The following is a 24,547-nucleotide window of genomic DNA, read 5'->3' on the forward strand; positions in this document are numbered from 1 at the left end:
AATGCAGTGGTCGATTATACATGCGCATGCATTCTTGTTTCTCTAAGTGCATTAATGCTCTGAAGACCATGCTAACTAGCTTTTTTTATCTAAATTGCTCAATATATTTCGTGTAACATATTTACCATATACATATACATAACAATAAACATAGTTATTGTTACTAATATTGTTTCCTCTGTCTACAGGATAGCTGTCAATCAGCTAGCTGGATTTGTGTGCGAGGACCCAATGCTTCCTTCATCAACATCAAGCATTATCGAAACGGAGATATTGACCAATAAAAATTCTTCATATGACACTGAAATTATGTCATCAAATCGAAAAACTTTTAGTGGAGAGGATACATCTTCCAGTGGCATGGCTTCTTACACCATGGAATATACCTCACCGGCCAATCATATGTCGTCTAACAAAGCAGATTATTCCTTACCAGCCAATCATATTTCTTCTCATAAGGAAGAATATTCCTCACCAGCCAATAGTATGGCATCATCTTTTCATGAACAATTTTATCAGCCGAGAACAATTCCTGGATTAGGGTCCAAACACAACGTGTTGTACAATGACTTTTTACGAGATGATCAGCCTAAATAATGTCAGTTATTTTTATTTTTTCATTGTTATGCTGAGCATAATTTTAATTGTTAATTTCAAAATGAAATAAAGGTGCAATATTTATCAGAAAAGTTTGTTTTAGAATGTGTTTAATTAAATATCAAGCTACATTTATAATAACTCCAGCTTGACAATACATGTTCTGTTGTTAGAGGATGGTCGTGCAGTCAATGTTTATATTACAGGATGTCTTAAAATATGAGCAGTCAACATTATTTTAAAGTCTAAACAAAAACTAATGTGCTTTTCACATGTTTATTTACAATAATAATTCATATTCATGATTTTAAACATAAATGTTCATACATATTATTTACATTTTACATATTTATAACGTATACACACTATACCATGTTTTATCACAGTCGAGCCTCCTAGAATCTGAAAACATCCAGGAATTACCAACACTTACATGCTTGATTTCTGTTTTTATCGTGGTAGCCTAAAGTTGGGAATAACATCAGAATAAAATGGTGATAAGGATTCAACATTGTTTTTTGATAGAAATTCTAGTGCTTTGAGATGCATTTACAATTTCTCACTTTGGCTTTCCAGATTCATTTGGTTAAATGAACCAGTGAAATGTCTGACAACAAAATAATCCCAATTTATGAGCCATCATTTTCAGTAAACATCTCATCGTTTTTTCATGACCACAGATGATTCCTGGTTGCCATATCTATTTCTGCATAGATGGGTTCATCTCTAGCTGAAGAACCCGTGTGGGTGGAATTTCTAGTTCGGCATTAACCTGTTAAATGTACAAATAGTATTAATATAAACGCATCACAAGATACGAATTATAAGTTAAAAATGTTTCAATATAAAGATGAAAATAGAGTATTTCATCAGTTATACATATTCATTAACTGATTTAAACAAATCTTATTTCTGACAGAAGAACCTTATTCATTACATTAATGTATAAAACTTGACAAAAGGAGCTTGCATTCAGTAATTCTATTGAATTTTCTTTAAAAAATCATCCAAATAGTAATTAAAGACAAAAAAAAAAAAGAGTTGCCCAAAAACTAAAACTATGAATAAATATGTTTTGAAAATGCATGTATTTATTTGGTACCTTAGAATTGACGTATTGGTGAAGCAACATTCTCAGCTCAGCATTTTGTTGCCGCAGTGCGTCCGTCTCATTGATGAGTGTAGATCGACTTGTCAGCGTCTCGCTGGAAACAAATTTCCATTATGATCATTTGATGTTTGAGTTGTTAAACACACTACAATGTATAATTTATAAGTGTATCTGTTCTGTAAGGTTTTATGCATAAGTATTACTACAGTGTATATGTTATTATTAGGTGTGTGTTCAGATAGGGGATAAAAAGTATGTTTTGTACATTTCATAAAGCTTTAATAATCATATCTGGCTTTAAGTTTCCTAAAAGAAGTTTTGAATTGCGAAATTATTCAGATTAATTTATTTCATGGCGAGACCTGAATTACTTTGTTTTTATATCACTGTCGATATGTGACATAACTGCATGTCAGTTCTTGTTAAAAACCTTTTTAGAACTGAGTTGACATCCAAACTAAGCTATTAGTCTCCCACATAAAATAGAGGAAATACCTATAGCAACATTTCAACAACTGAAATTTCATGTGGCTGTTTAAATATGATATTTAAAACCTATTTTCAAATGGTACCTGTATTTTTCCAGTCCCTCCAATAAGGCATCCCAGAGTCGTTCTTTGTGTGAAGAGATAAGAGATGGATACTTTGCCCAATAGTCGGAATCATCTGAACTGTCCCGCTCCTCAAGGGAGACAATCTTAAACTGTGACTGTTTCCCTTTCTCCCTGGAAGGAACATTACAACATTAGAAACATGCATGACTATTAGATATATATTATTCATGTATTGATTCAAAACCAAACTGTGCTGTTTCATGTTTCCAGGTGATATATTTTTTACAAATTACAGCTGACATTTTACAGGGCCTTAAAGCGACTCTATACATTAACTCAGATTTTTGTTTTGTTTTGTGTCTTCAAAACCTAAATTTCAAAGACTGGTTACAGTATGAAGTGAAGGATTTAAAGATAGTGAAATCCTACTTGGTTGGTTGCCTGTTTTCCTCCACAAATGCCCTGAGAGCCTTCAGTACTTCATTAGGGTGGATCAGTTCCACGGTCTCACTCTTGGTAGATTCAAGGTCTCCCTCTTTTCCTGTGAGTTTCCGAATCTCCTCGTCAATATCATCCAGCTTTGTGAAGATTAAATTGGAACAATTTTTTTTATGCAATTCAATTAAACAAAATCTTGCCAACTTTTGAAATTTTCATAGGAGAAACTGCTGGTGTTTAAAATTCCATGCCTCAAAAAAGTAATTTAAAGACCTACGTGTGTATTTAAGTTTTCTGGTGTGTATAGTGCATTTTAAAAATTATTTAATTTTTAAGTAAATTATCTAAATTCTGTGTAAAAAATATAAAAATAATAGGGAGGGTTGACAAGTACACTTCATGTTACCACAAACTTCAATAACAATATAAATACTGTACATGTAAATATGTTAATGTCGGAATCGGGAGGTGAAACCTGACACGTTCAGAAGTATATTTTAATTTTACAAATAAGGCCAGTTTTCTCCAGCTAACAAGCCTACCTCTCCACTCATCTCAGTCTGGGAAGGCTCATCTATGACTGTGTCCTTCTGAAAATACAAACAATTCCCGTATCTTAAATACAAAAAAAAAATGTATCCAGTAATTCCTGATTGTGTCGGAAAGCAATTATTACATGTACTACTTTAATGAATATCCAGCAGTAAGCCAACTCTCCATTGTTATATACTGTTGCTGTATGTGGTTATTTCAAGTCCTGTTAAATATAATGCTGAATTGTAACCCTGGTAAATACCAGCTGCTTCCTGCTTGGAAATATTTCTGTTTAGTTCATTCACTGATTCAGTAGAGCATCAATTAGTCTAGAAAACTAGGGGATCAGGTTCAATCCCCAAAGGCAGCATTGATATCTCTGTATTCAGCATCTATTAAATTCCTATATCCATAATTATTTCAAGGTGTCATTTACATGTGTAACTTTCAGAGTATTCACACATACCTCCTCGTCCTGTGGCTGTTTGCGGCCCTTGATGTGCATGAAATAACTGGCTAGGAGGTGGACATCTTCTTCTGTGTCGATTCCTAGAGCCTGAAATAATAGATATAAAAGATCAGTACAAATGTACAATGTACTCCACACAGCAGGCCTTAACAAAGTGTGGCTAGTATAATATTATGGCATGGGACCAAATTTTCTCTACCCTGGTGTGTCCACACTTTTACCTGTGTCGGATTTCCTTTCTCTGACCCTGGACAGGTATGTCCACTCTTTTACCTGTGTCAGATTTCCTTTCCTCTGACCCTGGACAGGTATGTCCACTCTTTTACCTGTGTCAGATTTCCTTTCCTCTGACCCTGGACAGGTATGTCCACTCTTTTACTTGTGTCAGATTTCCTTTCCTCTGACCCTGGACAGGTGTGTCCACACTTTTACCTGTGTTGGAACTCCTTTTCTCTGACCCTGGACAGGTGTGTCCACACTTTTACCTGTGTTGGAACTCCTTTTCTCTGACCCTGGACAAGTGTGTCCACACTTTTCCTGTGTCAGATTTCCTTTTCTCTGACCCTGGACAGGTGTGTCCACACTTTTACCTGTGTCAGATTTCCTTTTCTCTGACCCTGGACAGGTGTGTCCACACTTTTCCTGTGTCAGATTTCCTTTTCTCTGACCCTGGACAGGTATGTCGGATTTCCTTTTCTCTGACCCTGGACAGGTTTGTTGACAATTTTACCTATGTCAGATTTCCTTTTCTCTGACCCTGGACAGGTGTGTCCACAATTTTACCCATGTCAGATTTTAGCGAGCATGTTCTCAACAATTGTATGTTGTCACAGCAACAACACTTTGATGTCAGGGCAGCAATACAGTGACATCACATGAACAATTTAATAACATCATGTCAACATGTCAATGTTAGATACATGAGCAAGACAGACAGATCTCAACCCTTGGAGAAGAATTTTTAAGCTGAACAAAGGCTTGCCTCATGTTTGGCAACTTAAGAATCTTCCACTTGAGGTTAAGATATTCTTTTCTCTTACCCTGGACAGGGATATCCGCAGTTTTACCGGGGTGAGATTTTCTTATCTCACCCTAGGGAAAAGACAAGCTACACATGCTCTTTTCACGTTCTCAACAATTGTATTTCATCATGTCAACAATACTATGAAGTCACGGCTGTTAACAGTACAATGACGTCACGTCGACAATTCAATAACGTCACGTCAACATTTCCTTGCATTGATGTAACGTCAATATTAGATACATAAGAGGGTAAACAGGGTAAGAGAAAAATAATCATTCACCCCCATGGACGTGAGACAGGAATCTCAACCCTCGAGGTAAGATAATTAAGCTGCCAAACACTCGTCAAGCCTCGTGTTTGGCAATTTAAGAATCTTCCCCTCGGGTTGAGATTCCCCTGTCTCACCCCAAAAGGGGGTGAAAGATTCTATTAGTCTCGTTCACCCTCAAGTGTAAGAGGTAAACAATTCTATTCATCTTATTCTACAGTAGAGATGTAGTTAGATACAGACAGACATTGTTTTGAACTTTGATATACCTCTGTGACATTGAAGTTCCTGTATGTGACACTTTATCTCAATCTCCTCAAATATTCTGGAGGAGTTAATAGCAGGAAAAGATCTAAACAGATATAGACAGATACCTGCCTATCCAGTATAGAGTGATACGTGGAAATCCCCCCTAACTGTAGGGGTTGGGCCTGTTGGTTGTTTTGATATTAAACAACAAATAAACCTGCATGAATACTTACACTAAAAATTGCATCTAACTTCATCAATGAGCGTTCATCTTTTTCCAGTGGAGCTAGCAGCTTGTTTAGTTTGGACTCCACTAAAAATCCCTATTAATGAAAAAATATCAAATTTTATAAACAAATTTATAGATAGATAGAATTTCACACTACAACTTTTGATTCAATGTGCTATTTGTGAACTAATAATGGCAATAATTGAGACACTGTATGTGTGGTCTCTGACCACAGACATTGTGGGTATAGCCTTTGACCGGAATTGTTGCATATGACCTTTGGCCTGATATGGTGTGTATGAACTTTGACCTGAGATGCTGTATGATCCTTGACTTGAAATGAAGTGCTGCATGTATAAATGGGACATTGGGTATATGATATGTGAACAGAAGCATGCTGTTAGTCTAGATAAACTCTTGATTTAAACATACCGACTCATCACATAACAGCTCCAGGATAAGTTTTATGGTGTTGGCGTTAATTTTGGACAGAAGTGTGCTCTTGACTGGTTGGTGATCGGGAGGAAGACTGCCATCTGCATTTTCATCTGTTTCACCTTCATCCTCTTCATCTGCTCCTACTGTGTTGTGACTCCCTTCAGGGAAAATTAATGGTGAGTCAATAAATTAAGAAAATAAGGTCAAAGTTCATTTAGAATTGATATCAAAGGCTACATTTGACTGTTCAGATGATCCACCTAACTCGAGGTTGTAGAGACTAGTGGCAAGGTTCAGGAATCACAATTTTTTTTTTAAACTTTCAAAATGTTCTCAAATTTCAAAATAATTTTTTTCTGAAATCAATAATCACAACTTAAACCATTTGAAATCTATAGCATTTAAGAGAAATTGTGAGAAATGGTGTTGTTTGATACATCACCCTAACACTTCAGATCTTGGTGTTCTCACCTGTCTGTGACATCACTTCCTGTATAATTTGTTGAGCAGAGACTCCTTTCCTCTTTGTCGCTTCACTAACAATGGGACCAGCATTTTCTAGGAAATTCCTGAGGAACAACATTAAAAACTCAGATATATCTGCTTATTAGAACGTTTGAAGAAACTAGCAATTAACTGTAACAAATATCCTCTCCTCAGCTGCTACAATTAAATATGATAGAGCCATGCAGTTTGTCTTGGATGCAAACTTATTGGGTATTTGGGATCTCCTGAAGGAATATGAAATGAAGCCTAGAATAAGGTTAATTTTGATTGGTTTACTTACATGTCTGGTGACTGGTAGACTAGACCAAGCTGATGTTGGTGGATGATTTGGTCCGCCTCTAGAATCGCGTTCACAAGCTCCTTACACTCGTCTTCATTCATACACCAGACGTCATGGAATTTCTTGTGATCAGCAGCCATGAAATGTCTAAAGACAAAAAAATATAACAATACACTGTATCTATAGACTTAAATTATGTTAAACTTCAAAGTAAACATTCGGTCTGGACTGTGCACTACAGTGAAAATTCTACTGTAAATCACTTATATATTTGTGTAGGATTTATTTTTGCACTAATACGCTAGGAGAGTCAGTCAGGAATTAAAATCCTTTGCGATTATACGAATGAAAATAACAACTCTGGATTGTGGCCAAGCTATCTGTTACCGATATAGGAGTCTGAGTCCACGACTCTAATAGCTCATCATCTGCGAATTTAAAGTCATTTCTAGATCACTGTTTACAAAATCATGTATAAGCGAATATATCTGAAGAGATAAGTGCACTAAATAAAGTATTCGCAAAATCTAAGTGATTTACAGTATATAAAATATATACTTGTTACCTGGAAAACTCATGATAACTCAAAGTGTTTCACGTCCCCACTGAATTTGAGATAGCAAGGTTAATTTGACTCTATCTTTGAGGATGTAATTTCATTCAACCAGAATATATAAGCCCCTCAGCCTGGGGGTGGGGGGTGGGGGTTACCAAAAGAATTCAATGGAGCAGAGGTTTGGTAGAATCAGAGTCTGAAAAGCAAATCCTTTGGTCACAGTGACCTAAATTTGATATATTTGTTGTAGTACACCTCATCATCACCAGTAGCTATTGAGATCTCTAATTCTGTTATTAATATTGAATATTTGTAACTATATACCAGGTATGTCCTGCCTTGATTTCCTCTGGATATCTCCAAACTATTTTTTAATTCAGTGAATAATATTATATAGTTGTAACTAAATGTATGACTTGGCCCACCTTGATTTTCTCTGGAGATCTCTGAACTGTTCTGTGATTCTCTTGTAATCCTCAGTCAATTGCTGGTTTTCATCCCTACAGCAAACAAAATATATGGTATACATTGTAAACTGTATCAGTTAAATTTTACATTGTATTTGATAGCTGGGCCTTATACATTCAATTCAAACATGTAAAATATCTAATTATTCTAAAATTGTTTTTTTTAGCAGACTGAACAAATACACAATACATTTTGTATTTCTTATTAAACCATATGATTTTTTTATTTATTTGTATTTCCTTTAAATTCATTGATTTTTCTTTTTTATTCATATATATTTATCTATCTATTAATTTACCTATTTATTTATTTATTTATCATTTTAACATATAAGACCTTACTTGAACTGTTTTTCCTGTTTAGCCAGTTTGATGCGCAGGCTGTTCAAAACATCCTGTAACCTGTAAATTGAACATATGTCTTATATAGTCAAACATTGAAATAAATTACATCGTTCATAATTTTTAAATAAATATAATCTATTTTCAATATGCCACAATACAAATATGTGTGAAATAAACCAAATCAGAATTTGATTTAGAAATTAAAAAAAAAGTGTAATTTATAATTTTTCAATATACTGACCTTGTTATCTTTCGTTTTTGCTGTGATCTGGTAATTGTGTTTTCGTCATCTCTCTTCTTCAGAACTTGAAAATTGTATTCCAGTTTTTCCTGGTTAAGCTGGTATGTTGCTTTCATCTGCTGTAACTGCTGCTCAAGGATCTGAAATGATAAGTAGATGTCAAATATTTTGTTTATCTTCACTAAATAATCCAGTAAAAACATATTCTGATTTTATTTGTGTCAGACTAGAACAGAGAAAAATCTAAATCATTCTCATTTTAATCTTTTTTGTACCGATATCATGATAACTTATGATATCAATATAAACAAGAAACTGCTGCTGAATGCTCTCCCCTGTTTACAGAAACATCTCCCTACACACATTAAATTCATTTGTATTTTTCTTGCAAAAACTAATTTAAAAAACTCTTGACTTTTAATGAAGAAAAAATTATATACAGATAAATTTTCCAGAATCAGCACTATTAATGTCTAGACCTGTATAACAAATTATTTTGTCTCACCTACGACAAAGTCACAAAGTGAGACTAGGTGTTACTGTTTACAAATGGCAATGACATCATCATCAACATTTCACTTTAAAGTTTTGTGTTGAATACAATTTGTTAAATATTATAATTAAATTCATTTCAATACCAGAGTCAATGTCACCTTCAATTGATAACTTCTGTCTTTGTATCTAGAATTGATTTTTATGAACAGCAGAATAGACAATATTCATCAGTAATATTACTTGATCCGCAAAAAAAAAAATATATGTTACAATACATTTTATAACAATAAAATATTGTCATGGAAAAATCCAGTGTCTTGTAGCTGGAGGGCATATCATGAGGAATCACGGACTTACCTGTACGTCTGTTTCCAGTCGAATTTTGATCATATTGTACTCCTCAGCGTCCTGAACTCGTATCGTGTGGATTTGCTGTTCATAATCCTCAACACGCTTCTCACGTGCCTTCATGTAATCAATTTCCTTCTGACGGCGATGTTCCATTCTCTCCTCCCATTTCTTTTTATGTGAGTCCAACAGTTCATTTCGCTCTGCATTGAATGCCATCTGAGAGAAAGTATACTTCACATAAACATCTAAGTAAACAGATTCTTATGATGTTAGGTTTGGAATTTTTTTCTCGCTATTATAGATGGTAAGGAACATATATTATTCAAACGGAAAAAAGTATATATTTATAAATATATATATTACCAGGTAGTAAAAAATAATGCCAGATTCTTGTGCTATGTAAAAATGCACTGTAAAACTATAATTCCCTAAAATCGCCCAAACAGACTGAGGATCCCTCACCTCTGTCTCATTGAGCTGCTTCCGTGCAGCTTTTGTAACTTTCTTCATCTGTTCCTCCATTCTCTCAATCATTAGGTCCACATCCTCTGCTTGTTTCTTCAGGTCCTTCACATACTGGTCATCCTTGATCTTCAGTTCCTGATGATAAATAAATATCCATACAGTAGACAGTGTTTTTTTTCCATTTATATAAATTCTGAACATGATAATATAATATCTATTTAAATATTCCATATCCACCATTAATTATGCATTAAATTATGATTAAATTCTAGAATTACATGGTCATGTTGATTACCAGGCACCCTACCCTATCCCAACACACAAGAAGAAGTCAAAATCCAAATAAAAGAGTAAAAATTTTATAAAAATAATCACAAGAATGGCAACACTGAAAAATTGTGTACAAAATTTTATAAAAAAAAACTACAGAGTACAGTGAATATCCTGATGTGCCTCTTTGGTGTAGGACATACAATAAACAATTACCTGTTGGAAGTCGTTAATCAGCTTGTTTTTGTCACCAACAATAGTGTCACAATTCTGTTTCTGTTGACGAAGCATCTAAAAGGACAACAAACTCAGGATGTTAAATTTGATCACCGTTTTCTTTTGCTACTTTTTACACAACAGGTATAAGGTACTCTATAATATAAAATACAAGGCTATGAATCTAAAACATAACAACGGGAATGTTATAGTCATACAAATCAACAAAACGGAAATACATTTATAACATGATGAAAAAGAATGAATCATAAATTACTTTGATCTTTAGAACTTCTTATATAATGGCAAGTAATGACATAAAAAGTATATAAGTAAGATGCCCAAGATAGGATATCCAATTGAAAATTGATGAGATTTTATACCTGATGTAAAGCCTGAGGAATCTCTTTCTGTAATGCTGATTCCCATTTTTTAGTGATCTGAAATCAAACAAAAACACATTTCATCAGTGTATCTTTGCCTAAACGATTGTGGCTATTTTGACATTATTTCATCCAGCTGTCAGACAATGATGGTGGCCAATATGGTGGGTTACTAAGTGAAATCAAAACCAAATCACATGTACACAGAGGATAATGAGTACATTTTATACACATTACTTAATTGTATGTACATATTGTCTTCTTGTAATTAGAATTAGACAATACAAGCTTATAAAGGACCCATTTGAGACAGGCATTAAGAAGTAACAAAGGAAATAAAAACTCTTTAGAGCATTCTTAATCTACTCACTAAAAGTCATTGTCATTCAGCAATCACTTTCTGGTAAAATATAGTATAAATAGTATCACCTTTACAAAATACGAGAAGTAAATAATGAAAAATATGATACCCTGTTCATGCTGGAGCTAAAAACTGGCAACCTCTCGCTAAGTGAATGCCTTTTCTATGTTAAAGAAAAATTCCCTCAGCTGAGGCTGTATGTATTTAAGTTGTTAGGAGAATATAGTACTGTCCACTTTTACACAACCTATAAATGCATGATGACAAAACTTACCTCTTCAAACTTCTCAGCTCCTGTTTTAGCTTCTTGCTCAAGTCTTTCCTTCCTTTTCAAAAATATTAATTTCATATCAATATATTTACAGAAAGAATTTTTTAGTAGGTAACCTTAATCTACGTACAAAATGTAATATATTTAATTAAGATTGTATAGTATAGGTAACCTCAATCTATGTATAGAAGGCGATATGTTTTAGATGTTATAGTAAAGATAACCTCAATCTATGTATAGAAGGTGATATGTTTAAGATTTTATAGTAAAGATAACCTCAATCTATGTATAGAAGGTGATATGTTTTAGATGTTATAGTAAAGATAACCTCAATCTATGTATAGAAGGTGATATGTTTTAGATGTTATAGTAAAGATAACCTCAATCTATGTATAGAAGGTGATATGTTTTAGATGTTATAGTAAAGATAACCTCAATCTCTTCGCCTCCTCCTCTTCTGTTCTCCTTGCAGCTTCTCTGGCATCCCCAGCCACACGGATGTTAGTGACAAGCTCAAATGCATCTTGGTTCAATTTAGAGAGCAAAAGTCGACTTTGTTCAATCTGTTTTCTGCTTTTACTCAGCTCTTCCTTCACTTCCTTCTTCTCATTGGGGTCCTCACCAAGCTCAGCACTGTTTGATTAAAAAAGAAAACTATTGAAATAACATGCTGTTATAATAATCTGTTGCAAAAAATAATCTTATTCTGACTGACATTATAACAAAGAGCTCATAAATGCCATATTGGAGCAGACTTCACATGAAGTGAATCTGATATTCCTGGCTTACAATGGCTTACTATACTAAGACTCTTCCTAAAGAGTGTAAGAGAAATTTCCGCTTGCTGAGTCAGCATCAAGCAGCTTGTACATGACTTCTTCTCCAGCTTACAGTATCAGACAGTAACATTCTACTGTAAGACCCCATTTAGAGTACGACACCAGTGACTAGTATTTGGAGCCCTTACAAAGCTTAAGATATCAATCTTATCAATTACATGCAAAGATGAGCAACTAAGCTACTACCTGGCTTTAAGTATCTGTCATACACCGAAAGTTTAAGGAGTTTAAATCTACCAGCACTAAAGCACTGCCAGAGTAGAGGAGAAATGAAAATTGACAACAATATATATGATTCCAGAGTAACTAGAAAATATTTCCAAATGGATGCAAAGGGGACACTTTAGGAAATATATGGAAAAGGTGTCATCTGGATATTAGAAAAAAAAGCATTCAAAGAATTATTGATACATGGAACACGTCACTGTACTCTTTGTAGAGGCTGACAGCGCAATATGTCTTAAGATACAAAACTGTAGTTCTAGATGAACATTGCAAAAATAACTGTTTCAACTACGAATGATAAAAAGAATATTAAATATATTTATTACATTTGTATTTATGATATGATATAGGTATAGAGGCTTAATTTCAACCTGCATCTATTGCTTTGCTATAAAATGCTATTTAATACTGAATGAGATAAAGGTAATTTCACCCAGAGCCAACAGAAAACTGATACTAGATTCTATCTTAAAATATTCTTATATTAAAATGTTGATCATGTACACGTAGCTTAAATATTGTACAAGTATACAAAATAAATATGACCCTCGGACTGTTTCCGAGTTACTGAATGCCACTTCTTGAGTAGCGACTGGCAAATACGCTGATATACTAACTGATGAACATAAAAGCATAAAAAAAACCTTCATTAGAAAGACTCATTATGCGAAATAAATGCTGCACATTCACAAGTGAAATTGGAGTGAGTGATGAATATGAACAGACAGATGAATGTATTTGTTGTGATGATAACATTACCGTTTCGCTGCTTCAACTCGTCTTCCGATACGAATTCTTCGAGCTGCGACACGCTCGTCTGGATCAGTAGAATCTACATTCGGCCCTGCCTCTTCCTCTTCTCCACTTGAACTCATCCTTTTTATCCTTTGACGTACAAAATATTAGACGATGAGAATGACAGGAAGTTGTGTTAGTTGCTATGCGGAGGCCTCGGAATCACGTGACAATATTTTGATTAACATCCGGTGAATATATGAATAAAGCATAATAATTATACTTCTTATTGTTAGATTTTAGTAACAAGTACCATTTCATTACATGTGTGATTATGTTACGTTACTGTGATTATTTTAAATAATATTAATTATTTAAAATTCAGAAGAGGTAAAGATAGCTACTTCCTTTTCCGGTAAAATCCCAACATGGCGGTCAGTGTCATTTTGTTCGCATGAGAGAAAAACGAGACTGAATCGGTAGTCATCCCCTTAGCGAAAATAAAAATTAAATATTTAGTCGCAATTATGGATTTAGTAATGTTCTATCTGCACCACACAATGATTATTTAATGTCCTGCTGCTCCTGTGAATTAAATAGGGACTCGGTTTTCTCAGTCGATTTTTACGTTTCGAATAAGTTGCGTTAGGATAAAATAATTTTGTACCTACGAAATAATATACGATATATTCAATCCGACCTAACACGTCGGGGTTGGCTCCCGTGCTTGTCACATGTTTTTTGAAGAGGGTCTCTATTATACTTAACCCTTGTGATGGGCTTCTTTCTAATGATCTGCCAGATTGAGACTTGCAACCGACGTGTATTTTTGTAAACCTGTGTACAAGTGATTTGCTATGCGTTATGGTACTTCCGGCGAACTTTTATGTACGGCATTCTTATTACTTCAGACCTGTAAATTGTCATTAAGACGATAAAATAAAGGTAAACAACAATAATAAATGAATGTAAACACTGACATATAGCCCCATCCCCCAGCACACAAACACGTGTAAACTTGTAGTCATTATAGGCCTAAAGAATGTAAAGTTTCGCTGTTAACCTATTTAGCTACATACCGGTAACCACTGCAAACGAACGAATTGAAAATTTTGATCCTTCACATGGACGGATATTGTCTAAAAAAAAATTTGTAATTTTTTATTTTTCACCATTTTTTGCATATAAACAAAAAAGACATACGATCTCTCACACACACACATACACACCATCATCATTCTTTATAAAATAAAAATATCACCTGATTTCATCATCATCCATGTATGATAATCATCATCTTCAGCATCATAATTATAAGTATATCATCATCAATCTCCATACGCATCATCATCATCATCCAGATATGCATCTTCTACATTATCATAATCCTATCCTCATCATCCTCATCATCATCCTCATCATCCTAAATATATCATCATCCAGATACATGTACATCTACATTATCTTTATCATTCATCATCATCATCATCATCATCATCCTAAATACATGATATTGTCTAATTTTATATAAAGATTTGACATGTGACCCGTGCCTTCACAATATAGATATGGTTAAAAAAAAGTAAATTATATGATGGAATTACTATACTAACATTTTCGTACTTTATAGCAAAATGATTTGGCAATAAAACATGACAGTAAGGCAAGTAATGTATCAGGGATCATATGCAATGGTATTTGTGTATGAAATTGCATTCACAGTTTTGTTAAGGTTGACTAGTAAAAGTGGGAGTGGAGCGAGATTGGATATATCGGCTCATGCAACATCCATGCTTCCATAAATCATTTAAACATTAATTTCTCTTTAGTAGTTTAATAATTAAAGGAAAATATCTTACAAAGAGGAGGAGTTGGTGGGAGTATTAGAATAAATATACAGTAATAGTCCCGTAGGCTAATCCACATCTCACCTTGAACTTTTCATTTAAATCTTGTTAGTGATCCTGTGCTTGTGACCATACCATGATGTTTTAAGTTGTGTGGGAATTTGAATATCCAAGCTAGGGTTGTAAAATTGTGTTGTCTTCAATTCTTGGTTTGCACAGAGGAAACCAGTGACTAGTGGGCTTGTAATGCAAAACAGCTTATCTTCTAATTTTTTTTCTTGTACAGGCCGAGTCTGACAAAAGGAAGAACAATGTCATGCGCCAGTTGCGCATCGTCAAACTCTGTCTGAACATCTGTGTTGGGGAGTCTGGTGACAGATTGACGAGGGCAGCTAAGGTGTTGGAACAGCTGACTGGTCAACAGCCTGTTTTCTCAAAGGGTAAGTACCTGCAGATATACTGTTTTGCCAAAGATATATATAAATTTACAGAGCTGCAAAAGAGGATTTTAATGCAAGAAAAATATTTATAATTAACTACTAGGATGCGTGGTGATTGTTTCGTAGCAGGTCGATCATGGTTGATTAAACGCTTGCAAATGGCTTCGTATACTGCCTTTGATGTCAAGCGCATAAATGACCTCTACTTGACAGTAAACAGACACCGTAATATCTCGGACAGAAAAAGTGAAAATAACACTGGCAATGTTATCAACGGAGTATCGAATGTGACCGATTACTTATTGAAATGTTAACTACATTTAAACATTGGCTGATCTTTAAATAATTAGCACAAGGAAATAAATTCACAATAACGACCATTTGCTTGGTTGCCGGTAGGTAACATGTCGTTCAATCACCGTATCGTCAGCATACTTAGTGTCAATTAGCAGAGACTTATATTTTGGCAGAAACTTTCCCAATTCACAGTTTGAAAGACAAAAACATGTCCACAAATACTCACTTTCTTAAACTAAATACTGTCATGTTAAAACTAAGAAGTTAAGTATCAGTCCCACCTACAAAGCACTGAGTTGTAGGCCGATAGTGAGTACAACTGCTAGTACAGCCTTTTTTAATTTTTTGTATTATTGTCTTTGTTTTAAACCAAAGGAAACATTTGAAATTTCATTCAGATGTTATATTGTTGCTAGAAAGTGAGATCATTGTGATAATTTGCATTCATTGACTGACATCTATCTTACAACATAGTTTTCATAACATATCTAAGTAAATACTTTTATTTAGAGTGAACAGTGAGTTAAATAATTTCCAGAAATAATTAAAAATTATGTAATTTTGCATCTATTTTTTTGTAACTTGTTGCTTATATAATTATCTTTCCAAACTTGAATAAAAAAGATCATTGGCCAAGCTTGAAATAAGTTTGTTTTTTTCCCCCTTTTTTTTTTATTTAAGTGAGGGAAGTGTAAGTGTTCATGCAAGGAATTTATTTTCCAATAGCAAATAATCTCCCCTTAGTTTTTGTTTGCTAAATGTGTCGCGCGTGAAATGTGTTTTCCGGTCAAAAATGTCGCTCACGCACTTTCTCCCCCATGAGAATTTTAAAAAGTTGGCAAGTATGCAGTTTTGTTAAGGTTGACTAGTAAAAGTGGGAGTGGAGCGAGATTGGATATATCGGCTCATGCAACATCCATGCTTCCATAAATCATTTAAACATTAATTTCTCTTTAGTAGTTTAATAATTAAAGGAAAATATCTTACAAAGAGGAGGAGTTGGGGGGAGTATTAGAATAAATATACAGTAATAGTCCCGTAGGCTAATCCACATCTCGCCTTGGAACTTTTCATTTAAATCTTGTTAGTGATCCTGTGCTTGTGACCATACCATGATGTTTTAAGTTGTGTGTGATTTTGAATATCCAAGCTAGGGTTTTAAAATTGTGTTGTCTTCAATTCTTGGTTTGCACAGAGGAAACCAGTGACTAGTGGGCTTGTAATGCAAAATAGCTTATCTTCTAAATTTTTTTCTTGTACAGGCCGAGTCTGACAAAAGGAAGAACAATGTCATGCGCCAGTTGCGCATCGTCAAACTCTGTCTGAACATCTGTGTTGGGGAGTCTGGTGACAGATTGACGAGGGCAGCTAAGGTGTTGGAACAGCTGACTGGTCAACAGCCTGTTTTCTCAAAGGGTAAGTACCTGCAAATATACTGTTTGGCCAAAGATATATATAAATTTACAGAGCTGCACAAGAGGATTTTAATGCAAGAAAAATATTTATAATTAACTACATCACTCGTGTCTACTGAAAAAGAAAGTAGAATTGAAAAGAAATTATAATAATCATGCCATTTTGATTAATTTCTCAATAAGGTTATTCTTTTCTTGATTTGATAAATAAAATGCATTCAATATCTTAACTTTACAAAACATCTTCATAAGCATCATAATTTTTGTAAATGCAGAAACACAAATCATTTTTGTTACTCAAATTAATTTCATATCGTTTATTAGATAATGAATAAATATGGATATGATCAATTTAATTGGTGACATATAAATCATTTTATGGATTAATATTTCATAAAGCAGATTGTTATTAATTACATTAACTCTTTCCGTACTCACGACGACTACAGACGTCACAAAAATGTGCTCTTGTATCCTTCATGACGACTACACACGTCACAATTAACATGCCTTCCATCCTTTGTGACGACTCAAATCGTCGTAAAACATCGCGAAAGATGTTGATATTACTTGCTGGTTTAGCATAGTCATACGAAGGAATTGACACGGAAATGATGTTTTTAAGAAATAAAAAGCAATGTAAATATTGTATTGATGGTATATTTTACGTACCAGAAGCATAATTCATTCGTTAAGATTGTCTATTTCAAAGAATTCCGCCGGTTCATGCCGAGCTGTTTACATAGCTACAAAATGGCGGCCTCAAATTTACTTTCGTTTTCTGCGAGATTGTTGAGGTGTTAAACACAATAAAACAATTAAAAACGATAATATATATATAATTGAGTAACGTTTATCATCAAAATAAGTAAGAAATACGTAAAATATTTTTACACACCGAAAAAACGATGTTTTGGCTGCGTGATTTCTTGCACATGTGTGACACATGTGCCGATTAACATGTCATTTCCCGCGATTCTGCCTGGTGATTTCGCCGTATTTTAAAGGAAAAATTGGGTAAAAGAGTTTCCGTACTCAGTACTTGTTCCATATGATAAACTTCATTTAATATTAAGCATTATACAACAGTAAAAGATCGTTTTATCGACGTCTGATGTGATAGCCATATGCTCCAATACACAAAGGACCTACCCAGCATTCACTTCCGGTAGCGACCGCGAAATTTGAATGAGTACGTAAAGAGTTAACAATGACAGAAGGGAAAATGATATGGTAGCTCTAATATGTCCTGTACAATTTATTACATGTAAGACAGTCGCATATTATTACTGAAGTAGGTCACTACGATAATTTGGCCATTGAGGCTTTAACTGTCTTTTGTAATGCAAAATAACATCTTTATACATATTCCACAGTTGATCATTGACATGCACATTCATGTTAGTCCTGCAATCAGTCTGTGACATTAACATTTTCAAGCACTAGTCCGGACAAGCAAAATGCAGTGTTTATTACAACAAATATATTGAGATTCAAGGATTTTCCACTAGTCCGAACTAAAAAGTACTAGTCATGGGCATAGGACTAGTGGCTAACGTCGCAAACTGTGCAATGAAAGGGCATGATTCAGTCATTTCAGGACTTCTTTTTGCTGTTGTACCCTTGTACATATTGATTGATTTTGTAAATTTCAGCCCGCTACACTGTACGTTCTTTTGGAATTAGAAGAAATGAAACCATTGCTGTTCACTGTACTGTCCGTGGAGCCAAAGCAGAGGAGATTTTGGAACGTGGCTTGAAGGTAGGCGTTTGGAGAGCAAAGTCATTCAAACTAAAGCCGTTTATCGAGAATGTTGAGAACTGATACAGCTGTTCGGAGTTGCATTATCAAATGTATCTGATGATTTTCAAGAAAGCCAATTTTTGGAATCCAAAGTATTTGGGAAACTGCCCTGTTGAAGACTTTCTTGCCCTGGTTTCTGTAACATAACAGGTGATCAGCATGTCTTTGATAATTTTATGTGCCACCAAAGTCGACACCTGATCAGATTTTGGTGCTCATCATTGAAGGTTATTGGGTAAAAAATCATACTTAACAACAAGTACCCATGACTTAATTACATGCAATCACATAACTTGTGCAAAAGCTCTTTACAGTTTACTCATTATAAGGTTTGAGGATATATCTGTAGGAGCCCCTCGCTCATTTCCTCTAATTGTTATTAACATGGCGCATTTTGTTTCAGGTTAGAGAATATGAATTGAGGAAGAATAATTTCTCCGCCACTGGAAACTTTGGTTTCGGCATCCAGGAACACATTGATTTAGGAATCAAGTACGATCCTTCCATTGGAATCTACGGAATGGACTTCTACGTTGTACTTGGAAGACCAGGTTTGTATCCCTTAAAGTAGATTATTCTTTGTTGAAAGGGAAATGTAAACATGTGAAAAGTTTTATCACACTTGTTCTTTGGAAAAGTGCTGGAATTTGGGATCAGTGATTGAATTGGCTTACTACAAGTGCTTGAAAGTACTGGAATTCCTGTAAACATACTTTTTCAGACTCCTTAAAAATGAGTTATTAATCTTCTTGACATCACTTCAACAGGTGCAATTTTTTGTCGGATTTTCATGAAATATCACATTTGTGTCGTGTTTTATACTAAAATACTGCCTATGACCCCTTGAAGTGGTTTATCATAGTTCTATACCAGTAAACATTAATTTGTTATTGGGTTGCTGATTAACTCTTCACGTACTCCTTCAAATTTCGTGGTCGCTACCGGAAGTGAATACTGGGTAGTCCTTTGTGTATTGGAGCATATGGCTATCACACCAGACGTCGGTAAAACAATCATTTTATCGTATGGACCGAGTACTGAATACGGAAACTCTTTTACTCAATTTTTCCTTTGAAATACGGCGAAATCACCAGGCAGAATCCCGGGAAATGACATGTTGATCGGCACATGCGTCACACATGTGCAAGTAATCACGCAGCCAAAACATCATTTTTTCGTTGTGTAAAAATATTTTATGTATTTCTTACTTATTTTGATGATGAACATTACTTAATTATATATATTCTATCGTTTTTAAATTAATAGCTTTATTGTGTTTAACACCTCCACAATCTCACAGAAAACAAAAGTAAATTTGAGGCCGCCATTTTGTAGCTATGTAAACAACCCGGCATGAACCGGCGGAATTCTTTGAAATAGACAATCTTAGCTAATGAATATGCTTCTGGTACATAAATAGTTCATCAATACAATATTTACATTGTCTATTATTTCTTAAAAACATAATTTCCGTGTCAATTCCTTCGTAAGACTATGCTGAACCAGCAAGTAATATCAACATCTTTCACGATGTTTTTTCCGACGATTTGAGTCGTCACAAAGGATGGAAGGCATGTTAATTGTGACATGTGTAGTCGTCATGAAGGACACAAGCACGTTTTTGTGACCTGTGTAGTCGTCATGAGTACAGAAAGAGTTTAAAGCCATAACACAGTAAAACAGATTTATTTTTGTAAACAAATTTCTTTAATAATTTTATAAGGGTTATACTTTGTTCTGTATTTTGTATGCACATTGGCACGGACTGAGGTTTTTGATGTAATGCCTCTGACCGCTTTTATCTTTGTGCAAAATAAAGGTCAACATCTTTGCAACACTGACACACATGTATTGTGTTGTTAGTTACACGATGGTGAAACAAATAGTCCAGAAGTTGTCATGTATATGTTAGCTAGCTTCTTCCCCATGAGAGGATATATGTCAGCTAGCTTTTTCCCAACAAGAAAATATGTTAGCTCTTTTCTTCCCCTGGACAAATTTGATGAAATGCAATAGTTAATGTCCAATTGTTGAATGCAATATTTTCGCCCTTAACCATGATGTCAAGATTTTGTCTTAAAACCTTAAAACAAAAGCAATATTGTCGGAATAAACGGTGTTCAATTCAGGATTAGCACTGAGAGGGCCAGTTGGGCACACAGACTAATGTCAGTGTTAAAAAATGGGGGACATTTGAAAGGAAATCGGGCCACTGAAACCGAGAGTTCATTAAATCAAGTCTTTAATCAATTCTCAAATGGTATGGTACAGAGATGTTTGTAGGCCAGAATTTTCAAATGTAATTGCATCCAACTCAAAATTTCTAAATGGTATAGTTAAAGAGTTGCTTTTAATTGAGGAGGATGGGGGTATAGTTTTCATAGGAAATTTGATCAAGATAAAAGTAAAACACAACTAAGGTATCACTTTAATTTTGGTGCACATTGGCACGGACTGAGGTTTTTGATGTAATGCCTCTGACCGCTTTTATCTTTGTGCAAAATAAAGGTCAACGTCTTTGCAACACTGACACACATGTATTGTGTTGTTAGTTACACGATGGTGAAACAAATAAACCAGAAGTTGTCATTTTATTAGTATATTTAGGATGTCAGCTAACTTCTTCCCCAGGAGAGGATGTATCTAAATTCTTCCCCATAAGAGGATATGTCAGCCAGCTTCTTTGCCACAAGAAGTCTGTTAGCTAGCTTCTTCCCCACAAGAAAATATGTTAGCTAGCTTCTTCCCCAGGACAAAATTTGATGAAATGCAATAGTTAATGTCCAATTGTTGAATGCAATTTTTTTCCCTTAATCATGGTGTCAAGATTTTGTCCCAAACCTAAAAACAAAAGCAATATTGTCGGAATAAACTGTGTTCAATTCAGGATTAGTACCGAGAGGGCAAGTTGGGCACAGTGTTAAAAAATGGGGGGGCCATTTGAAAGGAAATGAGGCCACTGAAAGTTTATTAAATCAAGTCTTTAATCAATTCTCAAATGGTCCAAATGGTATATATGGTACAGAGATGTTTGTAGGCCAGAATTTTCAAATGTAATTGCATCCAACTCAAAATTTCTAAATGGATAGTTAAAAAGAGTTGCTTTTAATTGAGGAGGATGGGGGTATAGTTTTCAATTTTCATAGGAAATTTGATCAAGATAAAAGAAAAACACAACTAAGGAATTGTATTGGTTTAATTTTGGTGCACATTGGCACGGACTGAGGTTTTTGATGTAATGCCTCCTGACCGCTTTTATCTTTGTGCAAAATAAAGGTCAACATCTTTGCAACACTGACACACATGTATTGTGTTGTTAGTTACACGATGGTGATACAAATGTCTGATAAATCATTCTTGTAAGTTTTAGGCAATATTTTGAAATGGTATGGAATAGTGGTTTCCTCTCAATCAAATTTGTCGAGTATCATTTGTTCAAGATGTATGACCAATTTATCGAGTATGAAATCAGTAATAACACCTGCCTGCACGGCCATGTGGATTTTCCTTCTGTGTTACTCTTTCTGCAGTAAGGGCTAGTCCTGTAAAATATATACCTGACAGAGGACTACAGAAATAAAAAAGATTCAAACATGGTGGGTGTAGGAGAAAATGTGTTTTATATTGATGGTACTTTAAATTAAATTACTTATGGTGGTTCCTACTTGATGAACCTGGAGTCCTCCAATTAGGTAGACATTTTACTCTTCCATCCTTAACGACATGAGTTATTAATATAAGTTATTATAACATGTTTCTTTATTGTTATTATGGAAGAAGCCAATGTTGTATGTCCTATTTACTTTCCAATACCCTCTTAACAGTTGTGGATTTTATTAATGGTGTTACCATGGCTACAGTTTGTCACCTTTTCAAGACAAATTACCTGTAAATCATATTTAGACTGGACTTGTTCACAGTTTAACATCTCAGAGAACATAAGATAATAGTTTATTAAAAAAAAAATTAGTGGTGTAGAAAAGGTGAGAGGTGAAGTCACCAAAAGTTTAAAGTGGTTTGATATATAAAAAATCTATTCAAAACAATCTATTCAAAACATAACAACCTCAAGGAATTGTTTTCATACAAATTGAAAAATATTACCATAAATCAGCTTTGAAGTTTGAATAAATGTTATTATTGTGTTTGAGTACCTAGTATACAGGTGGGATAACTGTTCCTTTTGTGTTAACAGGTTTCAACATCTCACAGAGGAGGAGGAGGAAGAGTAAGATTGGCTGTCAACACAAGGTCAACAAAGAGGAATCCATGAAGTGGTTTCAACAGAAGGTATGCTTATCCTGTCATAAGCCTAGAGGGCCAGTACATAAACTATAATATAGGGGTGGACTCCAGCCATATATGGCTGGTTTTACTACAAAACAATAGAATGACGTATATTAGGTGAACTGTAGTGATGGGAAGTTGGTTACAAATTCATTAGATATCTTTGGAAAGGCCTTCCGATGTAGTTTAACGGTTATATAATCAGATGACGGTTTATGCAAGTTGTCTATAAAATAAATGAAATTTAAGTTGTTGACATTATTTTTTGTGTAAATATTTTTAAATGCCCAACTGATCTAGGATTCGCTTGTGAATTAAATTTATGAATGATTGTCATCTTTATTATATATTCTATGAAGGCAATGAAAATTATTTAATCTAAAAAAAAACTGGAAAATATCAACATACTGATGAACGATTATGGAAATTTACTATTGACTATCAGATCACTTGATGTTAAATGATTCATAGTTAATCAAGGCAGGCATAGACATTGATTTGGGGTGTAATTTATGTGAATGATAGTTATATATTTAAACTGCAGATATGCATGTTTTAGTGATACAGTATGATTTAGTGAAGTGTATGATTCTGTAAATATTGTTTCTTTGGTAAATCAGAAAAATATATGATTGAATTTTGCAATGTGTTAAATTTTGATGGTGCATTAAAATGATGCATTATGTGTAATAGTGTTTTGATAAATTTCCAGTACCTTTTATACGATCTTCACTGAATAAGAACCTTGTCCCGACACATCACCAATAATTTGCTTGTTTGTCTTTTTCAGTATGATGGTATCATTCTTCCTGGGAAGTAAACGGAGATTGACCAAAAAATTAAAAAAAAGACATTACTTCTCAGTATCGGCATTAAAGTGGCTGTGATGAGAAATTATCAGTGTTTTTCATTTTTAGCTCATCTGAACAAAGGGTCAAGTAAGCTATGTCATGGAATTATGTCCTTGTTTTTTCTTGGTCATCCTAGAACCAAAGGAATTTAACTTTGAACAACTTAAAACTAAAAAAGTGGAAAACCAGTTTTGATTAGATTATTTCTTCTTGGCTGCAGTTCAGCTGTGTGTAAGAGTTTGACCTAACATTGAAATTCAGGGCTTTCAGTTAACTTGAGTACTATCAGAAGATGAATCTCGTATCTGAAGGGTAAAAATAAAGGCCAAATAGACATGTTATTGAATCCAATTTCAATCCCATTCGCACACAAATGTAAAACCCATTAACTCACAAAGATAAAATCATTCACAAACAATGTCGTACCATTCTCATGCACTTCAAATTCAGACCAGTGGTCTGCAGCTCACCCCTGGCTACGTTTGCCAATTCCTGCCAACTCATTGGGGCTCGCAGCATTTTGAGCAGTCAGAACTGCGATACAATTTACCCTCGCATTTTTCTTACCAATGAATTAGTGAAGGGATTTCAACCAAAATGAATCTGGAATATCGATAAAGGGCGGGGGGGGGGACTGCCTTGGTGGGCAGGGGAGTTTGTTTTGTTTGCACAGTGATTAACACGCTCA

General features: G+C 34.5%; 3 protein-coding genes across 4 annotated transcripts in view; 2 read left to right on the plus strand and 1 right to left on the minus strand.

Annotated features, from left to right (window-relative positions):
- The window catches only part of LOC117316671 (transmembrane protein 241-like), a 28,764-nt gene extending 28,075 nt beyond the window's left edge, over positions 1-689 (plus strand). Inside the window, exon 14 of the mRNA XM_033871376.1 lies at positions 189-689. Coding sequence (XP_033727267.1) covers positions 189-597 — 409 coding nt within the window. The 3' untranslated portion in view covers positions 598-689. The remainder of the gene's footprint in view (positions 1-188) is intronic.
- Positions 690-859: 170 nt separating this feature from the next.
- Positions 860-13,153, minus strand: LOC117316670 (dynein regulatory complex protein 1-like). Its single transcript, XM_033871375.1, has 20 exons — positions 12,943-13,153; positions 11,552-11,752; positions 11,123-11,174; positions 10,488-10,544; positions 10,105-10,179; positions 9,616-9,753; positions 9,160-9,369; positions 8,308-8,447; positions 8,064-8,123; positions 7,680-7,754; positions 6,699-6,845; positions 6,383-6,480; positions 5,906-6,069; positions 5,478-5,567; positions 3,701-3,790; positions 3,243-3,290; positions 2,692-2,840; positions 2,281-2,433; positions 1,700-1,802; positions 860-1,369 (listed from the first exon to the last, which is right to left on the minus strand). Exons 1-20 carry the CDS (start codon positions 13,056-13,058, stop codon positions 1,298-1,300), a joined length of 2,238 nt encoding a protein of 745 aa, XP_033727266.1. The 5' UTR covers positions 13,059-13,153; the 3' UTR covers positions 860-1,297.
- Positions 13,154-13,307: 154 nt separating this feature from the next.
- LOC117316673 (60S ribosomal protein L11) lies at positions 13,308-23,848 on the plus strand. 2 transcript variants are annotated; one of them, XM_033871378.1, is made up of 6 exons: positions 13,308-13,352; positions 15,052-15,205; positions 18,573-18,679; positions 19,125-19,272; positions 22,917-23,011; positions 23,799-23,848. In XM_033871378.1, the coding sequence occupies exons 1-6, from the start codon at positions 13,347-13,349 to the stop codon at positions 23,826-23,828; spliced, it is 540 nt and encodes a 179-aa protein (XP_033727269.1). In that variant the 5' UTR covers positions 13,308-13,346; the 3' UTR covers positions 23,829-23,848. The 2 variants fall into 2 exon arrangements, with proteins under 2 accessions (XP_033727269.1, XP_033727270.1); XM_033871379.1 differs by lacking the exons at positions 13,308-13,352; positions 15,052-15,205 and adding an exon at positions 16,660-16,918.
- Positions 23,849-24,547: the final 699 nt, after the last annotated feature.

The sequence above is a fragment of the Pecten maximus genome, chromosome 18, assembly GCF_902652985.1.
Source record: "Pecten maximus chromosome 18, xPecMax1.1, whole genome shotgun sequence".
NCBI lineage: Eukaryota > Metazoa > Mollusca > Bivalvia > Pectinida > Pectinidae > Pecten > Pecten maximus.